At 57.4% G+C, this 11,611-nt stretch overlaps 1 protein-coding gene across 1 annotated transcript; it reads right to left on the reverse strand.

Annotated features, from left to right (window-relative positions):
• Window positions 1-2,534: 2,534 nt before the first annotated feature.
• DLL4 (delta like canonical Notch ligand 4) lies at window positions 2,535-11,611 on the reverse strand. Its single transcript, XM_008049103.1, has 11 exons — window positions 11,281-11,611; window positions 10,898-11,167; window positions 10,343-10,400; window positions 9,251-9,514; window positions 8,786-8,846; window positions 8,569-8,699; window positions 6,900-7,069; window positions 6,502-6,721; window positions 4,677-5,379; window positions 4,102-4,210; window positions 2,535-3,596 (listed from the first exon to the last, which is right to left on the reverse strand). The coding sequence occupies exons 1-11, from the start codon at window positions 11,344-11,346 to the stop codon at window positions 3,591-3,593; spliced, it is 2,058 nt and encodes a 685-aa protein (XP_008047294.1). The 5' UTR covers window positions 11,347-11,611; the 3' UTR covers window positions 2,535-3,590.

The following is an 11,611-nucleotide window of genomic DNA, read 5'->3' on the forward strand; positions in this document are numbered from 1 at the left end:
GAGGGTGCGGCCGCCCAGGGAAGGCCGCCGGGACCTCCCAGGCGCATCCCCTCCCCGGGAAGGGACAGTCACAGTTCCCTGAGTGAATCACTTCCACCCCCTTCCCGGAATGCCGCAGGCCACGTGGGGCGCGGGGCTGAGGCCGCGGATCCTGCGGAGCCACGGGCAGAGGCTGGGGGAGCTCTGTGGGACCCAGACAAGGCACGGAGCGCCCGTACTCGCTTGGTTTAGTCTAATGGTCTGCTCTAGCCTGGGATGGGGGGAGGTGGGGGCCACCGTCCTCTTTTTTTTCATGTCGCTGACCCTGGCCTTGAGGCCCGAGAGGGAGCCTGGCATTTCTCCCTTCTTCACGGCCCCTCCCTAACTCCCCTTGGGCAGCTCCAGGTGGTTACCAGCCCCGGGGCCCTGGAAAAGCACGTGTCCTCCTCTGGGCTGGAGGTCATCGTGAGGTCAGACTTATTCTGTAGGCAGGACGCTGGTTCCAGGCTGTTAAGGAACTGCTAAACTCTGAATCCCTTTGTGGGATACCTATACAGATTAAACATGGGCATTTACTAACCCCTGGAAACCACTTCACAGTGAGCCTAGAGCTATCCTTCGGCCTTGTTTCTGCCAAGCCTGGGCCATCTCCTGTACACCTGGCCACTCAAGTGCTCAGGAAAGTGTTAGGTCCCTCACCTGTGAGAAGGGGCTGGACCCTCAAGAATCCTGGGGATGACCGGGCCCGATGGCTCACGCCTCTAATCCCAGCACTTTGGGAGGTGAAGGCAAGAGGATTGTCTGAGCTTAGGGATTCGAGACCAGCCTGAACAACATGGTGAGACCTCGTCTCTACAATAAATTAAAAAATAAAATTTAGCCTGGCATGGTGGCACACGTCTGTGGTTCTAGCTACTTGGAAGGCTGAGGAGGCAGAAGATTCGACTGAGCTCAGCAGGTGGAGGCTGCGGTGGCTGAGAGCATGCCACTGCACTCCAGCCTGGATGACAGAGTGAGACTCTGACTCAAAAAAAACAAAAACAAAGAATCCTGGGGGGAGGAGGGCTTTCACCGTGGCCTGTTCACATGGCAAGTGCCTGCCCTGCTTCTGCTCTGTTGCTAGAGGTGGGGCCTGGTGTGAACTGCAGGTTGGAGCTGTCCAGACCAAGTCCATTCAGAAGCCGTCACTCCCTCCAGAAAACCAGCTTGGGTCTCTCTAAGCTCCCCATTAGCCTGGCAGCCAGCTCCCCTCCAGGGCTCCTCTCTGAGGGTCTGGCAGCCTGTGCAGCCTAGCACAGCCTGGTGGTGTGGACGTGCAGGCCTGCGGGTGTCCTACCTGTCCCCCACATGGGAGCCTCGTCATCTCGCCTTCGTGTCCCAGCCCAGTTTCCCCCACCCCCCTCCAGGACCCGGGAGCTGTTTTCCTGTTTCGTTTTGGGCAGGAAGAGTGAGGTCGTGTTGTTCTTCCCCCTGCTGCCGGCTCAGGCTGTGGGAACGGTTCCCTGAATGCTTTCCTGTTTGATACCCTGTGAGTGCAGGGAGCCATGAGCAAGGCATGGAGCGTGTGCAGGCTTCTGTGTCTCTAGCCTAAGCACCTGGGTCTGTGGCGGGCATGCCGTGACTGTGTCAGGGAAAGAACAAGGGAGGGCAAGTAGCACTCCACATCCGGGACTCCATCAGGAACAAGTTGTCTGGTGGGTCTGTGTTGCTTTGCTATGGACAAGCTGAGAGCTGGGAGTATCTATTCAGCTTTTTGTCAATGACTCATATTTTCATTTGCACTCCATGGGGTATATTTGCGAGAGAGAGGACTGTGACACCCTAGGGACTATTCTGTGCCCTAGAGGAAGCTAGGCATGAAACTCCTAGCTAGACTGGAAGCTAGACTGGAAACTCCCTCATTAGTGCCGCAGTCAGAGAAACCTGGACTCAGGCAAGGCGACTTACTCCTCCCCTTCCTCCCCCTCCTTGCAGTCTTCAGTAAATCCAGCAGCCCCAGGCATGCAAGATGCCCAGACTCTCAGCTCTCTTGTTCAGCTGCAAGGAGGACAAACCTCCCTGCTGCCATGTCCCCTGAGACTAGTCTGTTCTGCTTGGACTGAGAAAGGAGCCAGATACCCTGCAACAGCAGGAGGAACGTCCCAGCTGTCACCATGGCACAGAGACCCGCATGCTTTGAGAATCCTTTGGAATTAGAGAAAAACAGGCAGAACCAGGAGCCCCGTAAGTTCTTCCAGGCTTGAAGACAGAAAGGAAGGATAGATTCAGGTCAGGAGGAACATCCCCGAAGGAGTGCTAAGACATGAAGAGGGAGGTGGGGAGCTGCACCAGCCTCAAAGTCACCAGGCAAGGGTAGGAGAAGCTGGGCTCCCCAAGGAAGGGAACAAGAGCCTGGGGCACAACATGCCAAACCCAAGTGAGCACACCGGTCCCAGAGGATCCAGTAGGGCGCACGGCAGCAATGTGAGAAGGGGGTCTAAGTTCTTTGGGGTGAGAAGATGGGGAGAGAAATCCCACTTGGCCATCACAAAGACAGGACCCAAGAAGTAATAAACGCCTGTACACATCTGTTCCATATTATAAATACACATTATATACAAAATAATGTTATAAAATGTAGAAAGGTCAGTGCTTCTGATTCTTAAATTATCGAAATACTAGACTCCAAAATAAACTACAAAAAAACAAAATAAAAACTCATATTATTGATTTCTGAAGATCGGCTTCAAGGGTGGCCTGGGGGCAGTACTGGGCATCAGCAGGGCCCAGGCTCAAGTTCGTAGAATGGGTTTGAGGGAGGAAAGGGCCTAGATGGCAGCAGCACCTAATTTCTCCCTCACTGGAGTTTCCAACATAACTGCCCTGAGTTCCCCAGTTAGGCCTGGCGCCCCTGACTGGCGGAAGGGATAGGCTCTTCACCTATCTGCTCCCAGGAGCCCCGAGGCATCCAGGCCCAGTGGGTGCAGAAGCCGGGTGAGGCTCACCAACATTCTTGCCTAGCGTGCCTAGGCCAGCGAGAGAGGCCAGGTGGTGTTCCGAGCCAAGCCCACATGCAGTAGCTGGAGCCATGGGGCAGAAAGTGCCCCTCCCCCTGGAGCACTCACCCACCTGCGGAGGGCCGCACTCAATGGTTTCCCAGCTCACAGGAGGCCCTATCCTTTCTGGCCCCTCTCTCCCTTCTGATTTGGGCCCAGCTGTCATCATGGAGCCTGGGCCAAAGGCACTTTTGGAAACACAGATGCCAGTGAAGGCCACAGCAGCTCCAGGCCCCAGGAGGCCACTGCCACTCTCTCTAGAAAACAGGCCAGAGCCTCAGAAGAAGCCCTCTGAAGGCCACTGCTGGCAGGTCAGGTCTCAGTGGCATCTCTTCTCTCCTCTGTTCCCCTGTCTGGTGCAGCTGCCAATCTGATGCCAGACAGACACCCAAAGGTGTGGAAGGGTATTGCATCTCTTGGCAAGTTCACAGTCTATCCAGTTCATGCCATTCCCTCCTCCTCCTGAGAGCAGCACGTTGCATATTAAAAACGTCCCATCCAGGATGCAATGTAAACAATGCGGAAGGAAGGTCCAGCTGCTGGGCTGAGCCGGGATGTTGTGGATGGGCTCCTGCCTTATACCTGGGGAGCATGTGGAAAGCGGGGATATAGGTTACCCCGGGCACAAGCACTCTCTCCAGGACCTCCCTGGAAGAAGCCTACGGGTGAAGGGAAGGTGGGGCAATGCACCCAGTCTTCTGTCCCAACACACACAAGTGCCTGGGAGGTGGCTCAATGGAAGAAGCCAGTGGGAAGGCGCAGGAGGTGCACAAGGGGAGACGTGCTCCCTCACCCACCAGCGGCTGGCAGGCAGTGTCCAGGAACTGGCCCGGCGCCATGGCCACCCAGCCCAGCACCTACACAGCAGGAAGGGACCAGGCCAGGCTTGCCACCATGGCTCCTGTTTCACACCCTCCCTGGCAACAAGGCCAGCAGGGCCCCAAGAGCCACTGAACCTGGCCTACAAAGGAAGGTTCTGACCCACCCTTCAGGCACGGCCCATGGGGTCCAGGGTGACCAGGCCACTTTCCCACCCACAAAAACCAGGAGGGGCCATGCTGGAAGGGAAGGCAAGCCCAGCACCTACCTCCGTGGCAATGACACATTCGTTCCTCTCCTCTGATATCAAACACACAGACTGGTACATGGAGTCCCTGGGGGAGCATATCGCTGATATCCGACACTCTGGCTTTTCACTGCGGGAACATAAGACAGGCGCGTGAGGGAGATGGGGAGAGGCTCAGGAGGAGGGTGGACCCTGGAGAGCCAAAGGGCACTTGCAGAGGGTTCTGAGAGAAGACACGTGGGCTGGCGGTGCTCAGTGCTGGGCTTGTAGGGAGCAGTTAGGAACAGGCCCCTAGGAGAACCACAGGACTTCCACCTTTACTGGAAGGGTCTTAGTCTTGCAAAAAGCCAGCATTGCCACTTGAGCCAAGCCACAATGTGGAAAGATGAAAGTCGCAAGAGACACACTAGGGACATCTGACATTCGTGAATGGATGAATGAATGGGAGGGAGGGACAAAGAACCCCTGGCAGAAATCTTCTTGGCAGATCCTTCTGTCAGTAGCAAAACCCCTGCTGGCTTAAAAGCCTCCCACCTGGCCTAGGAGGAGCCCAGGCAGAACCATGCAGGAGCCCTGGGCTTCCAGGGGCTGCTCACCTGTGTAACCGCAGTGGCGCCTTCTCCCCTAAGCTCTTGTCACTGTGGGGAAATTTCCCCAGCACGGTCCCCCGCCCCAGGGGCCCTGGGGCCAGATTATAATCCAATGTGTGGTTTTGCTGTTTGCCACAGTTGGACTTGTCTAGGCCGCAGTCCACTTCCAGCTCCTTCTTCTGGTTTGTGTTCTTCAGCTGGGTGGCAGGGATCAGGTTGTCCTTCTGGAAGTCCGACAAGTTGTTCATGGCTTCCCTGCTGCCGTCGTCTGGCCGCCGAAGCCGCAGCTGCCGCACAGCCACCGCCACCATGCCCAGCAACACCAGCAGCACTGCCAGGCCCACGCCCAGGGAGACGGCCACCCAAGGGAAGCTGGACGGCAAGCCCACAGGGAACTCGCAGCGGCTGCCCACAAAGCCGTAGGGGCAGTTGCAGATGACGGTGTCCGGGGAGAGACCAGCATAGCAGGTGGCCCCATTGAAGCAGGGCCCTGAGGTGCAGGCATCGCTGGATGTCCGCACCTCACAGCGCTGGCCAGAGAAGCCGGCAGGGCAGGTACACACGGGCCCGTTCTCCAAGTCGTGGCAAGTGCCGCCATGGGCACAAGGGCTGCGGGTGCAGTCAGTGACGTGGCGTTCGCAGAAGGTGCCTGTGAATCCAGGACGGCAACGGCACATGCGGCTTGGACCTCGGTTTAGGCACTGACCCCCTGTGAAGACATGAGGGATACAGGTCGGCTATAATCTGGGAGTCCCCTGGGGCAGGGGGTGGGTATCCCATCCAGGGAACACACTTGGGTCCTGCTGTCTTCACGCAGAGTGCCCACTACAAAAGAACGGCACAGAGAGGCTGGCGACCTGGAGTCTAGGCTGATTCTCTCTGCCTCAGTGGGCATGTGTATGAAAAGTACTAACATCTTCCAGAGCTTTAGTGTGGAGTCAGACCATATGATATGCTTGGGTTTGAACCTTAGTTGTCTCTCTTGAGCTGGGGATTTGGCACCTGTTGTTTTACCTTATCCCACAGCCTCAGTTTCCTCATTGGTTCAATTGGAGTGGAATGCTCTCTCCTTCCTAGGATAGGTCATGTAGGAAGGTACAGAGAGGCAAGAGCACTTGCTTGGCATATAGTAAATGCTCGAATAAGTGTAATCGTCATCATTTCATTTCATCTTCACAACCATGTGAAAGGTAAAGAACTTTCCCATTCGGTGATGAAGAAACCGTGGCCTCAGGGGGGTTAAATGAGAGAGCAGACCACTCCCCCCAAGCCCTTCCAATCCCTCTCCAGCTCCTAAGTGTCTCTCCTATACAATGCTGTCTGCCTGATTCACAGAGGGTCACCTGGAGGCCAAGTAGACAAGGATTAGCAACACGCTTTGTGTCCCAAGAGGTGCTGAATATTCTAGATGCCTCACGCCACACCACACTCTACATGAGCTCGGGACAAGATGGGGCTCCAGGAGCAGGGCTCTGACTGCATCGCCACCTTCTCTGAGGAGGAACACGAACATCTACTCTCCTAGCCCAGGACTTCCTGGAGGGTCAGAGGCCACCCCAGCCAGGACAGGACTCTGACATGGGAATAGGAACGAAAGTCATGCAGGGTGCACACCAGCCTTGCTCCCAAGGCCTTCGCACAGCTGAGCTGCGCCTCTTCCAAAGCCCTCGGCTGATCAAGCAAGCTCTTCACCCTCCAGAGCAGACAGAGGCCCATCTCAGACTGCCCAGAGTGACAGACAACGCCTCTCTCCTCTCCTGACCCTCCCTCACCAGAAGGCTCTCTCAGCCCCAGGGCCAGTCCACCAGGTTAGCAAGGCAAGAAGACGCACCATTGACACACGGGTTGCTGGTGCACCTATCCACTTTCTTCTCGCAGTTGGAGCCAGTGAAGTTGGGGGGGCATTCACAAGCATAGCTGGCCCCCTGGTTGCGCTCCCGGCAGGAGCCCCCATTGAAGCAGGGGGAGTCGGCACAGCTCAAGGTGCTGTGTTCGCAGTGCAGGCCATAGTAGCCCGGGGGACAGAGGCAGTGATAGCCATCTTCCTGGTCCTGGAGAGAGAGACCATAAAGGAACCAAAGTCAGATGCTGGGGGGCAGACATGCATGGCTGGAAGCTGGGATCCACCTGTCCATAGTGCCTGTCTGTGGTTGCTTATCCACTGGCCGCCTAGGCTGGGGATGCCTGGATCCACCTGCCCAGATCCTTCCTGCGCTGGTCTGGACTCACCTTACAGCTGCCCCCGTTGCGACAGGGGTTGCTGTCACACTCGCTGAGCTTCAGCTCACAGTCCACGCCAGTGTAGCCTGGGCGACAGGTGCAGGTATAGCTTCGTTGCCCGCTGTTGGAGCACGTCGCCCCATTCTTGCACGGGGAGTGGTGGGTGCAGTAGTTAAGATCTGCAGAGACAGAAACCAACTCGCTGAGCAGGGCCAGGGAAAGTTCCCAAATCCAGGCTCCTTGCAGTGCACGTTCCCTATGTTTGGCTCAAACAGGGTTCCACTCAAAGTCTTCCGTGCCCAAGTATGCTTCCTCCCCCATCAATGAAACCATGTTTGTTGAAGCACCTTAAATCACATATGACCAGTGTAGTCAACCGAGATCGAAACAACACAACTGGACGCCGTCCTGCCGGGTTAGCTCACAAACACTGCCAGTCCAAGTGCGATGAAGATAAGGAGGAGAAGGGGAGGGCAAGGCCACATGTCAGGGAAGGAAGTCAGAAAAGGCTTCATGGAGGAGGGGCAGCTGAGATAAGCCTGAAAGGAGGGATACAATTTCAACAGGTGGAAATGGTAGAAGAGAGATGACACCCACCACAGGTAGCGACCAGGCATTTTTTAAAGGAGAAGGCGTTACAAGGGTATTTTGAGATATAAGGTTTTGTTTTTTTTATTTGGAAAGGACAGGGAGGGAGAACCAGACAGAGCAAATACAAGGACTGCAAAGGCTGTGTTTGCATATGCTGAGTATATGACTGTGTCACCTGGGAGCAAATGTGGAGAGGAAAGAGAATGAGGAGGAACCAGGTGTGTGTGCATGCTGGGGTGGGGAGGGTGGCAAAGGGATGGACACACACGCATAGAATACAGGGACTGAATCCCACTCCTTTGTGGACAACAAGTCAGGGCTTAGACAAGTTCTTTCCACACTGGTGAACCCCCTGCCTACCCTATCCTGACCCTGATGTGCTGGTGTCTCTGTAGCACCAGGTACCCCGTTTGACCCTGAAGATGGGAGGCACAGACATCAGCTGGCTACCAGGATGCAGGAGAAAAGGCTCCCTCCCCCAGGGTTGGGGCTCAAAGACCCTGGTGTAGCAAGAAGAGTGGCTCACCCCCCAAACACCAGGTAGAGGCACATGGGCTCAGACAGCTGCCTAGCGAGTGCAATTGGGGAAGAATGGGGAGGCTGTTGGCACCCACACTGAAAAGTCGGTTAGATGTCACTCCGCCCAGAGGCCCAGCTCACCCACAGCCTCAGGCAGCCGGTGGGCACACCCCACCAGGCAGCTGTTTAGGGGAGAGCTGCTCAAACAGCCCTGGAAGGTGAGCAAACACTCAGGGGGTTAATAGGTAACTACAAGGTAGAAAGAGGAACTGAGCCTGGCATCCCTCTCTCTTTGGCCTTGCTAGGATTTATGAGTGCACCCTCCAGGCTACTAATCTGTTGCTCTCCTGGCTTCTTCAGCCACCCTGACTCCCCAGCACCTGAAGCACCCACCACCTCATTCCAAGCCAGGTGTAAAGATCCTTAAAAATCCCAAGATCCTTGAACGCTAATGGGAAAGCCAAGTTAGCAGTCACCAAGTAAGAAGGATCCGGGTGAAAACTCTGGTTTCCACCCCTGTGCCCCATCTCTCCCGCCCCTTCTGCATCCTCTCTTCACCCTGACTTACCTTGGTCGCAGAACAGACCTCCCCAGCCCTCATCACAAGAACATTGCCAGGGGGTGCTGCAGGTGCCATGACGACAGCCATTGTGGGGGATGCATTCATTGCACAGGCGGCCCTGCCAGCCTGGGCGGCAGCTGAGGGACAAGAGAGATGCTGAGGGTGAGGTGAGAGGCCTGGCCAAGGGGGGACTCCCCCTCACCACTTCCTGTCCCCTACTCACAGGCACTCTCCTGGCTTATTGCAGTAGCCATTCTGCTCATGACAGCCAGAAAGACAGATAGCTAAGGAAAGAAAAAAGGCTGGGTGAGGTTGGGATGGCAAGGGCTCTGAACTCTCCCCTCCTACCCCTCAGGGTGCCCCATCTCTGCTGGGCTCCAGCTCCACTTCTGGCCTCCCAGAGGAGCCCTGGGTATCTTAAAGGGCAATGATGGCATAGGGAAGAAGTCAAGCTGGACAGAACACAATCATGGGGGTCCTTGTGGGCTTTGGCATAAACGGGAGGAGCACTGGGAAGAGAGAGGAGATCTGAGTCCAAACCCGCCCTCAGCATCCACAGGTGTCCCTGAGGCCCAGCTAGTGGGCAGCCTGGTCCCACTCTGAGGGAGGCAAGCTGTGGCTGAGAAGACTGCACTGTGTTTGTTCAGGGGACCCTCCCTTCCACACAGGTGGGAGCTTGGCTGCTTACGCTGTTGGCAGTACACCCCAGTCCAACCGGGCAGGCAGGACAGGTTGCCATCTGGCTGGCACACATAGTGTCCGAAGCGGTCGTTGCGCTTCTTGCACAGGCGTGAGCAGTTGTCTCCATAGTAGTTGTCACTGCAGATGACTCGGTAAGAGTAGCGTAACCTTGTGAGGGTGCTGGTTTGCTCATCCAGTAACCAGTTCTGACCCACGGCTAGGGAGCCATGGATGGCGATCTTGCTGATAAGTGCGTCTGGTGGCAAGGCCTCTGAAGGGGCAGAGGGTCAGGTCAGGGAAGGGCTGCCAGTCCCCAAGGGTGCCAGCAACTGCTGGCCACTGTCCCTCTCGGCTGTGATGATGGTGATCAGCCAACAAATCAAACCAGTTGTCCAGATGACCCCCACCGGCCAGCAAGCACAGGCCAGGAGGGCTCAAAGTCCCACTGCATAGCTGCTCTGTGTGTGCATGTGCAGGGGGCCTGATATCATTCAAAAAGGGGACAATAGAAGGATGTTAAGATATCCCAGGGTCCTGGAGGCAGATAGGGAGGGGAAAGAGGAAAAGAGGTCAAAATGGAAAAAAAGAAAAAAAAAAAAAGAAAAAAAGAAAAGCTCTCCAGGCCGGGGAGGACCCTGGGAGCAGGGGGTCCTTTGGTGCCCATTCAGGGGTTCTGCCCCCAGAGGTGGGTAATGGTTTTCTTTTTCCTTTTCAAAGTGAGAATTGTTGTGCTGCTGAAATATCCTTTTCCTCTGTGTCAGAACAACATCCCAAAGCCATTATTCCCTTTCCAAAGGAGCGGAATTCGCGAAAGGTGTAAAATACAGGAAGGGGCCCGTCAGCGGCGCTGGCAGCTTCGGCCTTTCTCACCGCCGTGCTCCCCGCGTTCCCACGCCAAAAATAACCCGCAGGAAACGCAATTGTGCTCTGAGTCCAGGCAGCGGGCGGAATCCGAGCGTCCAGCGCGGGGCGCAGCTCCCGGCCAAGCCGAGCGTCCTGCTCCCACCCCCAACCCCGCACTTCCCCCGCCTGGAACAGGTTAACCCTTTCGGCGCTGCGCCGTTGTCGCCCCCCTGTGGCGGCAGAGCGAGCTACTCACCTGGCCGCAGGTCGTCTCCCGGGGCGTGCCAAGCTTCGATGATAAGTGAGAAGGTACCCTGGGAGGGGGGGGGGGAGGAGAGAGAGCGAGATGAGCAGGGGGAGAGGTGGGGTGCCTTGCGGCAGCCGGTTTAATTCATCTAATTGCAGGATACAGTTACTGCGCCCGGGTCAACATAACGGGTCTGCGCGCGGGGCCGCGCTTGAGCCGGGAAGGCGACAGGGGAGCCCCGGCTAGGGGGAGGGATGAGGGATCGGGGAGTATAAGCGAGAGCCATTGAGGTGGAGGGTGTACCGCACCAGGGCGGTAGGTAGAGAAAATCGCGCCCCGGGAGCTGGGAGAAGGCAGGGCATAAAACGGGGCCGACGGAGACTGGCGAGAACCTTCTCCGAGATCGAGTCCCAGGAGGGAGCCGGGAAGAAAGCCGGGAGAGAACGCAGCTTTGGGTTTTTTTGGGGGGGGGGTGGTGAGCAACTCTGGGGAGGGGGCTTTGATCCCAGGGCGCCTGTTCCTCTGGGCTTCTGTGACCTCCCAGTGCGCCCAGGCTGTGCTCACCGGCCAGGTGAAATTGAAGGGCAGTTGGAGAGGGTTGCGGCCCCCGCCGCTGCTGTCATCCCGAACCGCGAAGGAGTTGGTGCCCAATACCGGCGTGGAGACGCTGCCGAAGGTGCAAGGTCCGGGCGAGACCACGGTCTGGAAGTGCTTCAGGCAGACGCGGAAGAAAGTCCGGCAGCCGGGCTCGCACGGCCGCCCACTGGCCAGTACGCCGCGCTCGTTGACGAACTCCTGCAGCTGCAGCTGGAAGACGCCGGAGCCGGCCGCGCGCTATTGCACAGGGACCGAGGGAAGGAGGGAGGGGATCGGTCAGCTCAGCTGGCGCCCGGGGCTCGGGCCCAGGGCGCGGCGGGAGGGAGCGGAGAGGGCGCGGGACGGGTTACCTGCTGCCAAAGTGCCACCAGCAGCAGTAGCGCCCAGCCAGAGGCGCTCCGGGACGCTGCCGCCATCCCTCGGGGCGTCGCTCTCTCCGCTCGCGGGCCCGGAATCTGGCTCTGTTCGCGATGCCGCTTTGCCCGCCCGCGGGGTCCCAGAAAAGCCGAGCTCCTCCCGGGACGCTGTCGCCTCTCGCCTTCTCGCTGGCTCCGCTGCAGCTGCCGCGGTAGGTAATCCAGGTGAGGGCGGCTGGGCGGCGGCAGCGCTGAGGACGCGTCCTCTGGCTAATCCTAGGTCTGCAAGCGGGCTAGTGCCAGGGTACACCGCGCCGAGGCGACT

This window comes from Carlito syrichta, unplaced genomic scaffold, assembly GCF_000164805.1.
Source record: "Carlito syrichta isolate Samal-C Ts95f unplaced genomic scaffold, Tarsius_syrichta-2.0.1 Scaffold130527, whole genome shotgun sequence".
In the NCBI taxonomy this organism is placed as follows: Eukaryota; Metazoa; Chordata; class Mammalia; order Primates; family Tarsiidae; genus Carlito; species Carlito syrichta.